General features: G+C 42.2%; 1 protein-coding gene across 3 annotated transcripts in view; it reads left to right on the top strand.

Annotated features, from left to right (window-relative positions):
• PARVB (parvin beta) overlaps window positions 1-9,791 on the top strand; it is a 61,737-nt gene extending 51,946 nt beyond the window's left edge. For all 3 annotated transcript variants that reach the window (XM_040439161.1, XM_040439163.1, XM_040439162.1), the window contains exons 12-13: window positions 3,487-3,559; window positions 7,858-9,791. In XM_040439161.1, the coding sequence (XP_040295095.1) occupies window positions 3,487-3,559; window positions 7,858-7,934 (150 nt within the window). In that variant the 3' untranslated portion in view covers window positions 7,935-9,791. The remainder of the gene's footprint in view (window positions 1-3,486; window positions 3,560-7,857) is intronic.
• Window positions 9,792-13,597: the final 3,806 nt, after the last annotated feature.

Here is a 13,597-nt window from a genome sequence, read left to right as displayed (position 1 = left end):
CTGTATTTCAGGATCATGCTGAAATTCTTTAGGCTCCATTCACACGTCCGCAAATGGGTCCGCATCCGTTCCGCAATTTTGCGGAACGGGTGCGGACCCATTCATTTTCTATGGGTACGGAATGGATGCGGACAGCACAGCGTGCTGTCAGCATCCGCGGAGCGCGGCCCCGATCTTCAGGTCCGCAGCTCCGCAAAAGATAGAACATGTCCTATTCTTGTATGCAGCTTGCGGACAAGAATAGGCATTTCTATACGGGTGCCGGGCGGGTGTGTTGTGGGTCCGCAACACACCACGGACGTGTGAATGGAGCCTTAGACTGACAACCAGTGAGGGCGACGGTCTATCTGGTTCCCTTTTTTAGCATTTTCGTCCAGGTTTAGTGCTCCTTTAAAGGTGATTTAAGGTGATTTCTAGAGAAATTGCTCATAATTACTTAAAAAACCTTCTGTACCAAAAGGCCAATTTCTTTGACTTCATATTTGCACATCTTTTGGAAACACTTACAAAAAATGTAAAACAAATTATTAATGTAAATGTAGTATTTCCCTCTAACCGCTGCTCATGACTCTGCATCAGACTTTCATAAATCAGAGTGTGACATTTTAATTTCTGTGATGTGACATTCAGTGTGTATCTACCTAATCAGAACATCCCGTTAAGTGCCATGCGAGGGGGCTTTATGTTGAATGGAGGCAAAAAATAACATGTTTATCTGTAATTAAGGTGAAGTGTCTTTAATTTTAGTTTTATATTCTGCTCGGTTTTGTGTTTCATGACTCTTTTTTTGTTTTCTTGTTGATTTAACTCCTTAAGGACCTCCGCATGTACAGCAGAAATCCGTGCTTTATACATGGTGCCCGCTCAGAAGCTGAGCGGGCACCATAGCCATCAGGCGCCTGCTGTTTTACTTACTCTGTCCAGTCAGGTCTGGTTGTGTAAGCACATAAACTATTAACCAGGGGAATGATGCCTGCCAGTTTTCAACTTATTGATGCATTTCCAGGAGCATTGAAACAACAAAGATTTTAAAGATGCTCCAGAATTGTTATTTCATGGAGAATATAAGTATATACATATGCTGAAATAGACAGGAGAGTGGACAAGTCCTCTTTTTATGATTGCATTTAACTCGTTTTGGGCTAAAAAAAATATTTATTGAAAATATTCATTCGTTCTCTCATAAAGGGTTAACTATAATGTGTCTAGGAGGTCAGAGATCAGGAGCTGTCAGATGAGCTGCCTGACGGAACAGAATCCTACGAATCCTGTACATAAGAATTGTGTGAACGGTGTAAGAAGCAAAGTGATGCAAAAACTTATAGGGGGTAATCTGTGGATGACACTGTTATGGGGGGGGGGGGGAATCTTTGGATGGCACTGTTATGGGGGGGATCTGTGGATGGCACTGTTATGGGGGGATCTGTGGATGTCACTGTTATGGGGGGATCTGTGGATGGCACTGTTATGGTGGAGGGGGATCTGTGGACGGCACATATATAGCATCTTATGCTTTGTGCCATCCACAGATTCCCCCTTCCCCCATAACAGTGTCCCTGCAGTGTGAATGACCCCCAATACAGGGGCTGGGGGCCGACATCTGGATTGGAAATGACAGTATAATCTTATCTAACCTGCATTGTTAAGATATAATTAATCATTCATGTGTAATCCATTTGTATTACTTACAACATTAAGTTCCGTAGCAGAGAGGAGGGAGGAGGCAGGACGGGCGGGTGGCGCGTCACTCACTACGTCACGCGCCCGTGCCGCCTGCTTCATTCATAAAGTGGGCGGCACAGGTGAATGACGTAGTGAGTGATGCGCCACCCTCCAGGCCTGCCTCCTCCCTCCTCTCTGCTATGGAACTTAATGTTTTAAGTAATACAGATGGATTACACATAATTATTATATCTTAACAATGCCTACAGGTTAGATAAGATTATACTACAGTAAGCGGGGCCGGGGCATTAGAATACAGGGACTGCACCGATCCCCGCTGTCATTCCTAATCCAGATACCGGCCCCCAGCCCCTCTTCCCTCTGTTGATACACCTGCCCACCGCGATGTGCGCCATGGCGGCGGCCGTGTATAATTAGGTTATATTGCGTCGTGGGATTCGTCGGATTCAAATTTTACTAAATACGTCGGGATTCGAATCCACAAATCCAACAAGATTCGAGGGATTTGTGGATTCGAGGGATTCGTCGTCCCACCTCTACTAAAGACCAAATAAAAATTTGATTTTTAGCTCAAAATGAGTACAATGCAATAATAAAATAAAATTGCCCTCAAAGGTGCCCATAGCCTTTAAACATTATATGTAACCTTTAGTTAGTTATGTATTGTAATGTGCACTGGATTTATAGGCGTGGGCCTATAGGCTGAACTAGGGGAAGGGTATCCATCGAAGGCAACACTTACATATGAATACAATTCACTGTGTGTATCCATATGTAGGTGATCACAGCACTTTGGGAGTGAGAAGGCACCCAGGGATGGACATGGAGAGGGCTCTAGATGTTAGAAGAATGACAGTGCAGTATTCTGCTTGATATTGTAAAAGCAGACAAACATTTTAAAGCCATTCATGGCCGATGAGATTTTAATATTGATGGGTCATCAATATCACATCATTGTGGGTCACCCCTGCCGATCAGCTGTTACTTTGTAGCTCATGCATCGGAAGACAGTGCCACAACTACACACACCTGTCTCGGAACTGATAACTGCAGTGCTGTTCCCATTGAATTGAATAGGAGCAGGGCTGCACTTACCAGCTCTGTCCACTGCACAATGGACGGCGCTGTGTAGTTCTGGAGCAAGAGCTACAAGGTCACAGCTGATCAGAAGGGTTGCAGATCTGATATTGACAACCCATTAATATCAAAATACTGGACAACCCCTTGAAAGGTAGTCTGTCATCTTTAAAATCAATGTAAGCGTACCACCATGTAGGTAGATGCCCTGTAATAGAGCCACACCTTGCTTGTGAAAGTCCAGTTCCCTTATGTTGAGAAATGCTTCTTTTTATTTTTTTATGCAATCTTTTTGGTGCACTGTGGGCAGGACCAGCCAGTTCGGTGCATCTGGTGTCCCCTGTGTCATCACTACTGGCTCTGAAATGTCAGGGACTTTCAATCAAAGAAGAAGGGAAGGGCTGGGCTGCATTAAGAAAAGAGATGGTGCCCCAAAGAGAGGGGCCTCACCCATGATGCACTAAAAGTTTATTTGCATAAAAATATAAAGAAAATTTTTTCAAGATTAGATGACCAGTTTTGCACAGAAATGGTATAGTTATGTCTTGGGGACCTAACTTGATGAAGTGTAGGCTCCAGACGATCTATGTCTGCAGGCTTTTCCAGGAATAGTTGTCACTTGGCTTTTTGCATAGTTACACATACAGATGAGATCATGCCATTACATAACATGCCACTGTCTATCACACCTATGTCGCCATATGTAAACGAGCTGTCTTGTTGCAGGTTCACAATGTCACTTTTGCTTTTGAATTGATGCAAGATGGAGGACTCAAGAAGCCAAAAGCAAGACCAGAAGGTATGGACTTACCAATAGTAAAGCAATAGCACCTGATGGGCACCTGCAGTATCCAATATTCTAGATTATCGGATGGAGGGGGCATAATATGAAGCTCCTGAGCCCAAATGCAATGCTGTAACACGGCCCCCAACTACCACATTCCAATCCCCCGTCAGGCACCAGGGCCCAGATGTGACTGCTGCTACACCCCGGGGCAGTAATTCTCTATGGATGCCATAGCAGCCCTTTCTGTTTGGGCATCTTTCAGGTTCTGGCTAAGGCTATGTTCACATTTCATCGTTGCACTGCTGTCACGGATGTAGTAGGGGAGAACACCAAAAGACAACAAGACGGAAGGGAAAAGACACTAGGCCTCACTGCTAGGGAAGGAAAAGGGTCACCACCTATGAAACCCTGCTCCTGGCCCTAACTCCTATCCGTATGGGCACCTCTCGATGGTAGACATGCCCATACACAGGAACCTAAAAAACCCTGGTGGCCCTCAGATGCCCTAGAATTAATGACAGGGCAGAGACAACCCGCTCCTTCCCTGGTGAAGGAACCAGCATCTCACTGAGGCCTAGTAAACAGAGGGGGGGGGGGGGGGGGGGAATACAAAACACAACAAGCGGAACACTTAAAGGGAACCTGTCACCAGGATTTTGGGTATAGAGCTGAGGACATGGGCTGCTAGATGGCTCTGTGTGCTTTGATGGTGTATAAAAAACGATTTGATACATATGCAAATTAACCTGAGATGAGTCAGAGCTTGAAAATATGACTCTTCTCTGGTCACACAAGTAAGATATGACTCTTTAATGTTAATTTACATATGTATCAAAATCGTTTTTTTTACACAATAGCACACAGAGCTATAGGGACTGGGTATTGCGAATGTGCTAGCGGCCATCTAACAACCCATGTCCTCAGCTCTATACCCAAAATCCCGGTGACAGGTTCCCTTTAAGGCTGGGTTCAGACCTGAGCGTCTTTGATATGCGCGTTTAACGCGCGTTTTTGACGAGCGGTTTTTGCAATAGTAAACGCGCGTTTGTGTGATTGACTGCAATGTCCTATGGCCACAAACGCGCGTCAAAACGCCCCAAAGAAGCTCAAGTACTTTGAGCGTAGGGCGTTTTACAGCGCGTTTTTCAGCGCTGTAAAAACGCTCAAGTGAGAACCAGGGCCATAGGGAAGCATTGGTTTTCATGTGTTTAGCGTTTTACAGCGCGTTTGAACGCGCTGTAAAACGCTCAAGTGTGAACCCAGCCTAACTTCTAAGGATGATGGATGATCAGGACTTCAACTAGAACCACACTGCAGTTCTTCCAACACCAAATGAAGCTATCCAGAGCAAGGAGTGATACTTTGCACCCTTTTTTTCACTGTATGGAATCTTGTAGTAGACTATACCATACCATGCAGGCTATATACTGTTTACAGTGGGTCCCTATGGGTGACCTATACCACTGTATTAGAGCCTATATGGGGAAATAGTGCTGACATATATCCCCAATGTAAAGCTTAAACATAATGTGGAAAGTGCCTTATAGTCCCTCGTCTTCTAGCATGTTACAAGTCACAGTTAGGGCTTATGCATACGTCCGTTGCCGTTTTTGCAGTCCGGTCGTGTTCTACATTTTGCGAAAGGGCGAGTCCTGCCCTCTATAGAACTGTCCTGGCTTTGTCTGTAATAATATCAGCACTACTGATCCCAGTTTCGGGAAAGACATTAGAAGTACCTTTATAAGTGTTTGTGCACGCAGGTGAGGATCCTGGCCAAAGGTCCCAGCGTCTCAATATAATATAATGATCCGCAGCACTCGCCTATGTAGAAAATGAAGATGGTGGTTTATTCACAAAAACAGCATAGTTATAGCGACGTTTCGACCGTCTCTGGTCTTTATCTGCTTGATAAAGACCGGAGACGGTCGAAACGTCGCTATAACTATGCTGTTTTTGTGAATAAACCACCATCTTCATTTTCTACACAGGCGAGTGCTGCGGGTCATTATATTATATTGAGAAGCTGGGACCTTTGGCCAGGATCCCCACCTGCGTGCACCACCACCTATAAAGGTACTTCTAATGTCTTTCCCAAAACTGGGATCAGTAGTGCTGCCAAAACCTCAATTTTGTATACCGGACATACGGATGCAGACAGTACATGGCGTGCTGTCTGCATCTTTTGCAGCCCAATGAAGTGAATGGGTCCACATCTGACCCGCAAAAAATGCGGACCAAAGCCATGGTGGGGTGTATGAACCCTTAGGTGGATTTCCCCTCTAAATAAGAGTTTCATGCCACATGAAAATTATGTGGTTGCCCATAGCTACCACTCAGATTCCAGCTCTTATTTTTCAAATGCCCTTGAAGAAATAAAAGCAGCAACTTGATTGATTGCTTTGGCCAACTGCTCTTTACCTTTCCGGTTACCCCAGGAGAATACTTAAAGGGTTTGTACCACTATGAAATCATATTTAAATATTCAGCATGAAAAACGAGTTGCTTTTGTCATTTACTTTCTGCTACAAAAAATGCTGTAGTTGTGAGATCTTCTCTATACTTCACTACAAAGTGCTCCTGGTATTTAATCTGTATAGTAATGTGCATGTCCACCTTCTGAAGTGGTCGCACATGCTCAGTTCCATCCTTCCACTGCCAGCAGCCCTACCTACTATTAAAAGCTGTGACAGTTACAGGGAGAGAGCTGTAGCAGAAAGGACACCCCCTCCTGAGCGTTCAGCCTGAAGACAATCTATCAAAACAATTGGAGAAATGAATGGAGACCTCTCTGGATCCTTGTACAGGGCTGGTTCCAGCTTTGATAGACAGAGATTGACATACACTATGCATCCATCATGGGGGGATCCCTTTAAGAATTTAATTATCTTATATTAAAAGGAAACCTCTCCATACAGCTTGACGTCTGACGGTTGGATTTGATCTTTAGTAATTTGCTGAAGATCATTTGCAAGACTAGAATCCCCATCTTGGTATCTGTCAGTATTCCGTCCCTGTTGTGTCTTCATGCCTTGGAATAAAATTACTCTTTAAATTGGGGTTATTATTCTGATTTTCAACATTGCCCTGAGGTGGCGAGGATTATAAATCAATGTGATAATGGACTTTGCTCTTCACAGCAAAACTTGACAATTCCATTTCCGTTTTCCCTCGAGAGGCACCGACGCAAAAATCTGATAGGTTCAGTCTGTTGTCAGGGTTACATAATTATTCCTGGTGTAACCTTGTCTCTCTATAAGTTTGTCAACAAGTCCTCGGTGACATTGGGCTTGGAGCTGTCTGAATACATATATATTAATATAGAATATAAGTATATATAATTTAATACATCGAATGGGTATAAAAATTTGATAACCATCAAATGAATAAAATATTTTCCTCTAGAGGAAAAAAAAGTTACATGACGATCGGAAAAGTTCTGACATGCTCAATCTGATCCTCCTAAATTAACCACCTTTTTCCCCATAGGAAAGCATTGATGTTTTTTGGTATAGTTTGTTTTTGTATATATATTTTTTTGTAACTTTTACTTTAGTCATTTAAATCTCTTCAGTTTAAAGGGGTTTTCCGAGGTTTTGATACTGATGACCTATCCTCAGGATAGGTCATCAGTATCTGATCGGTGGGTGTCCGACACCCAAGACCCTCGCCGATCAGGTATTTGAGAAGGCAGTGGCGCTCCTGTGAGAGCTGCGGCCTTCGTCGTTCCTCCTAAGCACAGCGCCGTACATTGTGTAGAGTCAGTGCTTGGCATCGAGGATAGATCACCAGTATCAAAATCTCGTAAAAGCCCTTTTAATATGCTTTAGAGTCCAGTGGTCAGCTATCTCTAAGTGGGATTGGAACGGGCTTAAACACTGTTGGGGTTATTTTATTAAGACCAGTGATGTATATGCTGGTCTTAATACCCTGGCGGTGCAAGCCTCTACATAAGTTTGATGCTTTGATCCGCTGGCCGTGCGACATGGTTTAAACTACACCAGCTCCCTTGCTGGCTTAGTTTAAGACCTTTAAGACCATTTTTCCACGCCATGAACTGGCGTAGAAAATGGTGAATGAGATGGGCCGGCTGGCCTGCCCACTTTTTCTGCCACCTCGGAAAGGGGAGTGAGCGGGGAAAAGTCGCAGATTTGCCTGCAAATCCCCTTTGGAACCAAACCTGCGACAAAAGTACGCCAAAAAGTGAGGTGCTTCCCGTAATACATGACCCTCTTTGTGATCGGAAATGTAGAGGTTGTCTAAAGTGAACTCCTAAGTATAAAAAAAAAATATAATCTTTGTTTTTTTTGCAGACATTGTAAATCTGGATTTGAAGTCCACGATGAGGGTGTTGTACAACCTGTTTACAAAGTACAAGAACTTCGAATGAGACACCGCTAGAGAAAAGCCACTTCTGTGTTTTTTGTTTTTGTTTTTTAAGTCAATAGGTCTCAATTTTTCACCATGAATTTTCCCTCACTGGATTCACTACAAATGGCGCATTCTGTATTTATATAGTCAATCACTAATTTCCAATTTTTCCTTTTTAAGTTAAGAAAAACTTTTTGTACATATATATATATTTTTTGTCTTTTGAAGTTTTGTCACATAAAAAACTTAGAACTGTAGTTGTCCTGGTTGCCGAAACTACATGCGTGAAGTTTAATGGCGGCTGTGACTACTACTCCTTATCAATGACTGACATCTCTGAGGGACTCAAGGCTCCTCAGATCGGTTAGTGTTGGGCAGTATCTTGTGAGCAGTAAAGGAACTCTACTCGATATAGATGTGTCTTGTAAGTTTGCACCTTTTTTGCGGTCCGCTTGAATTCAGAACAATTTGGATTACAAGAGAGCTAAAAGCAGTGGAGACATTCAGGTTACATTAATGTCTGTGGCTGCTGAATAATTGATCCACTGTCTTGATACTGATTAGTAACGCCAGCGGATAATTAAGAGTCCTTCTGTCCGACATAAATTTCCGTTCCTTTGTCGAGAGAAAGCTAGTGTCCTCATTGTGACAAGCCACTACTTTAAGCTTGGGTGGGAGGGGGGGGGGGGGGTTTAATTACATCTGTATTTTAAAGGGGGTTTCCAGGACTATTAAATAGTTAGCCATCAATATCAGAATGGTGGTGGTCTGCTGATTACTACTAAAAGTATGGAGCTGTCTCTGGTAAACATCGAAAAAGACACGGAGCCTGACCCTTACCGATCTGGCATTGATGCCCATCATTTTAGTAGTCCTGGGAGACCCTTTTAAAGATGCTTTCTGATTTACGTAAGGGATAATAAAAAAATAAAAAAATAAATATATAAAACAACTAATATATATATGTATGTCTATACAGTATATGTATATTGATTGATCGACCTAGATCTATCTAGATAGATATTATGGGACAATGCCATTCATAATGGTTATGACTACTTTAGTATTTTACCAATCCTCATCATTGTCACTTTAAGTAATTCATGAGGCCACATAAGGTTTACCTACCTCCAGCATTACTATTTTCTGATGACGTACACGCACCACCACCACTAGACTGAATACCTATTTGTGGCATATTGTATTGTCATGTGAAGGCAGCTGTATCCAAATCTGAGGTCATAACGTCGTCTAGAACTGGAAACCTTTATGAACAATGGCAGTTTACACTATTTAATATATTGATATGTATGGCACCTTACAGTTAGAGACATAACTGTTAGATATTATATATAATAATATACTTAGTAATTACTTTACATGGCTTCTCCTGATCTTAACGTGCAGCCTATATTATACTCTAGAGCTGCACCAGTCCCTTCTAGGCCTTTAGCGACAATATTCCCTTCATCCTATACTTGACCACTTCAGCCAATCACTGGCCCCAGTGGTCACGTGCTGTTTCTCGCACCTAACCGCTGATGCCAGTGCTTGGTTGCAGTGGTCATGTACAACACATGTTCGCTGTAGGGAATGGAGTTATGATATATTTAAAGGTTTTTCGGCTCTTGGACAATTTTTCAAAAATCTCAGAAAACTCCTTGATCCTAGTTCACCCAATGGTTTTTCTGCCTGCAGATTAAAACCATGTTCGACGTGACAGGGTTCCCTTTAATGGGCATCTGTCAGGAGATTTGTACCTATGAAACTGACCTGTTACATGTGCTCTTGGCAGCTGAAGGCATCTGTGTTGCTCCCAAGTTCATATGTGCCCGCACTGCTAAGAAAAATGTTTTAATATATGCAAATGAGCCTCTAGGAGCAACAGGGGCATTGCCATTGCTCCTAGAGACTCTGCTCTCTCTGCAAATGCCATGCTGTCTACACTTTGATTGACAGGGCCAGGTGTGACACACGAGTAAGTTGCATGCGATAAACTCACGGCGTGTGTCAGTGAGAGGTCCCATTCTGGCTTCCCCTCCTTTGACAGGATCGCACAGCATTATAGTGATTTATAATGTACTGTATTACACGGACAGCATTATGTCAGTGTAATTCAGTAGATTCCAGGACCCTCAGGGTTACACATCATTAGACATCTGTATATAATGCTGTACGATCCTGTCAGAGGAGGGGAAGCCAGAACGGGACTTCTCACTAACGCACGCCGCGAGTTTATCGCATTCAACTTACTCATGTGTGTCTCGCCTTAAACGGCCTGGCCCTGCTGTACCATTTTGGGAAGGGGGGGAGGGTTCTGAGGGGTAGGGGGTACCTGTTATCGTGATCAGTGAGGGTCCCAGCAGTAGAACCAACACAGATCTAATAGTTATCCCCTATCCTGTGGCTATGGGATAACTTTTAGAAACGCCTCTTTAACTATAAAATATTGTTTGCGGGTACCGACCAGTAAAAACAAGTCCCTCTTTATCAGAAATGTAAAAAAAATTGCAACAAAATTTTGCGCCCCATCCTCATCTCGGTTTTCTATATTGTTTTGGTAGCCATTTTTGCAAAACTGACTACCAGTATGGTTGAATTTCCTGTTGTCACTTTTGCAAAAATGGCAGCGGTAGCTGAACAGGAAAGTCCAATAAACCTGTAATAAAGAGACCTAACGGTCATGCCATCTTGCAGGTGCGGTGCCATGCAGCCACGGTTTTCTAACCCTTTTTGGGGATGTTGGGGGTGATCCTATTGGTTGTCCCCCAATTTTACCAGACATAACTTGATATGGTGAGAATTTGCCAGAAAAGAACTTTTGTATGTACTACTGTTTTCTTTGATCATACATTAGATTACAAAAACGGCTCTATTCCCCCCCGCCCCCCTCAGAAACAGCGCCTCCCCGGTCCGTGGGCTGTGTCGGATATTGTAGCTGAGCCTAATTTGAGACTGAGCTGCAATTCCAAGCATGGCCCATGGTTTAGAGTGGCGCTATTTCAGGGAAAATAGTAGACCCAACAATAGAGTAAAAAAAATAACGCTATAATATCTACGAATGCTGTAATATTACTTGAGTTACTGCCTATATTAGGATCACTGTTTTGCGATTTTTATACCAAAGAACCATGGGGTTCTGTATAACTATACTGTTCTACTTATTAACCTGTGTGCCTGGTGAAAACCCATACAGAGAATGCCTCCGGTTCTGTTCTTTGTGTGGATCCACCGTTATTTTCACTGCTGTTTTTGCTATTTATATCAAGGTTGGTTCTTTTTGCCTTTTGTAATAAACGTCCATATATTTATTCAATGGAATTGTGTTGATAAATATAATAAAATATAATGTTCTGAGATAAGAATTTATGGTTCATTTTTCTTCCGGTTATAAGCTATAATTGGTTACCTGAAGCTTCACCTGCAACTGTAAAATCCTTATGGAAACCATCAGCTATCTGCTTTTGCTCGATCTATTGTCTATGTGATGGTCTTAATACTCCTATTGCCCTTATTGTGGCACAAGCAAGAGTGAACATCATCTGCCTATGCCTTGGACAGTTTTTACAATATTTTTTTTTACATTAGAGCAGAAACCCCTTTTAAAAGTAGAGAACAAATTTTTGGAAGGAGATATCTTGCCTAGAATCATGCGACTCTCCAGAAGTGGTCCATTAAGTGGACAACACTCTATTCAGATCTCTTTTAATCTAAAGGGGGGTACAAGAGAGAGAACCTCTCCTAAATGTGATGTGAAAGGAGTGTCACATGTGAATGGCGGAGTGAAATGTTTGGTAATCATATTTTATAGTATTTATGTGCCAGCCTACTTGATGACCTTCTCAAATTTGCAATAAGTTTTGTATGCTTGAAACTTACTTCTTGTAAATTGGACTAAGTAAGCATGGAATTGGCTTTGTTCCAGAAAGAAGAAAATTGTCTCCTGTAAGTCAGTGACCCCTTTAAAAAGTCTTGAAATATAACTTTGGTTATCATCCATCTGTAGACAGCACTTTGTGGAGGTGGGTGCTCCCCATCTGTACAGAATAAGGCCTCTTGCACATGACCGTATGGCTTTTTCAGTGTTTTGCTGTCCGTTTTAAACAACAACGTTGTTTGTTTCAGTAGTGTTTCCGTTACAGAGCTCCAAACACCATTCTTCCCTTCTCACTGTCATAAGTTAAAGGGGTTCCCCAGGATTTTGATATTGATGGCCTATCTGCAGGATAAGATGGACTAGCATCCGACTCCCAGAACCCCCGCCAATCAGCTGTATGAAGAGGCCACAGAGCTTCATGAGTGCTTGGGTCTCTTCCAAGGCCATGTTATGTTACCATACATCAGTCACGTGGCCTAGGCACAGGTCAGTTCCATTCGAGGGAGTGGGGCTGAGCTTCAATACCAAGCACAGCCACTATCCAAAGGACAGCACTGTGCTGGGTAAGCTGTGAGTAGTAGTCTAAAACAGATGATTTGCGGGGGTGCTAAGAGACAGACCTGAGGATAGTCCATCAACATAAAAAATCCTGGAGAACTAAGGGAATGTACAAGATTTTAAAAAGGGGAAGGAATTTAACCCTTTCGCTACCAGCGATAGGCAAATCTGGCGACCACTCACACGGCAATAATGCTAATCGCGGTAATTAAAGCCTTTGAGATTCTGTGATCAAGTGAGATCCTAGCATCTAAATGGTCAAAAACTCAGACGCTTGCGCTTCTGGGGGTGTTACCGGAATGCTCTGTGGCCAGTGAGGATGCTGGTAATTGATTTAAATGCGCTCAGCCTTGCAGAAGAGGCTAAGATTATTCAATCTGCAATTCTTATTTTGGCCACCAGGTGGCAGGCCAACATAAGAAATGAGCAATAGACAGTAATAAATTCATTTTAAAAATACGATTGTTCAAAATGAAAAAAAAATAATTTGATTTTGTAGGCTTAAATACGAGCTTCAAAATCATTACAAAAAAGTTCAGTAAGTTTCAGTATAATAAAAAACTAAATATCTAAATAACAAAAAAATATAAACATCATGGGTATCACCGCGACTGAAAACGCCCATAATGGCCAATTTGCCATTATTTCATTGCTTCTCTGACCCAAAAAATTTAATAAAATGTGATCAAAAAGTCACACACACTCCAAAATTGTATTGATAAAGATTACAGATTGTTCCGCAGAAAATGCTCAGCTCAGTAGATATAACTATAAAAAAAACTTATGGGGGTCAGAATATGGTGATGTAAAGAAAAAAATTTTCTTCAAAGTTTAAATTTACTTTTACACTATTTAGACATAAAAACCTATACATATGGGGTATCGTAGAAATCATACTGACCCATAAAGGGCATGGGTCAACAGTGGAGGAATTGCGCTTTTTCCACTTCCCACTACATTGTATGCCATAATTAATGGTGGCATTAGAAAGTACAACTTGTCCCGCAAAAAATAAGCCCTCATACTTCTATGTGAATGGAAATATAAAAAAGTTATGGCTCAAGGAAGATAGGGAAGAAAAATGAACACTCAAAAAAGAAAAATCATTAAAGGGAACCTGTCACTTCACAAAACCATCCCAAGCCGCCAGCAGTGCCTGCGTGTAGCCAGCAGTGTGTTTCTAATGATGCCTTTCTTTCTGAAGGCAGATGCAGCAAAAGTACTAAAAACTTTGCTTTATCCCCTGC

This window comes from Bufo bufo, chromosome 1 (assembly GCF_905171765.1).
Source record: "Bufo bufo chromosome 1, aBufBuf1.1, whole genome shotgun sequence".
Taxonomy (NCBI): domain Eukaryota; kingdom Metazoa; phylum Chordata; class Amphibia; order Anura; family Bufonidae; genus Bufo; species Bufo bufo.
The sequence above is the reverse complement of the archived record's forward strand: the minus strand, read 5'-3'. Positions and strand labels throughout refer to the sequence as shown.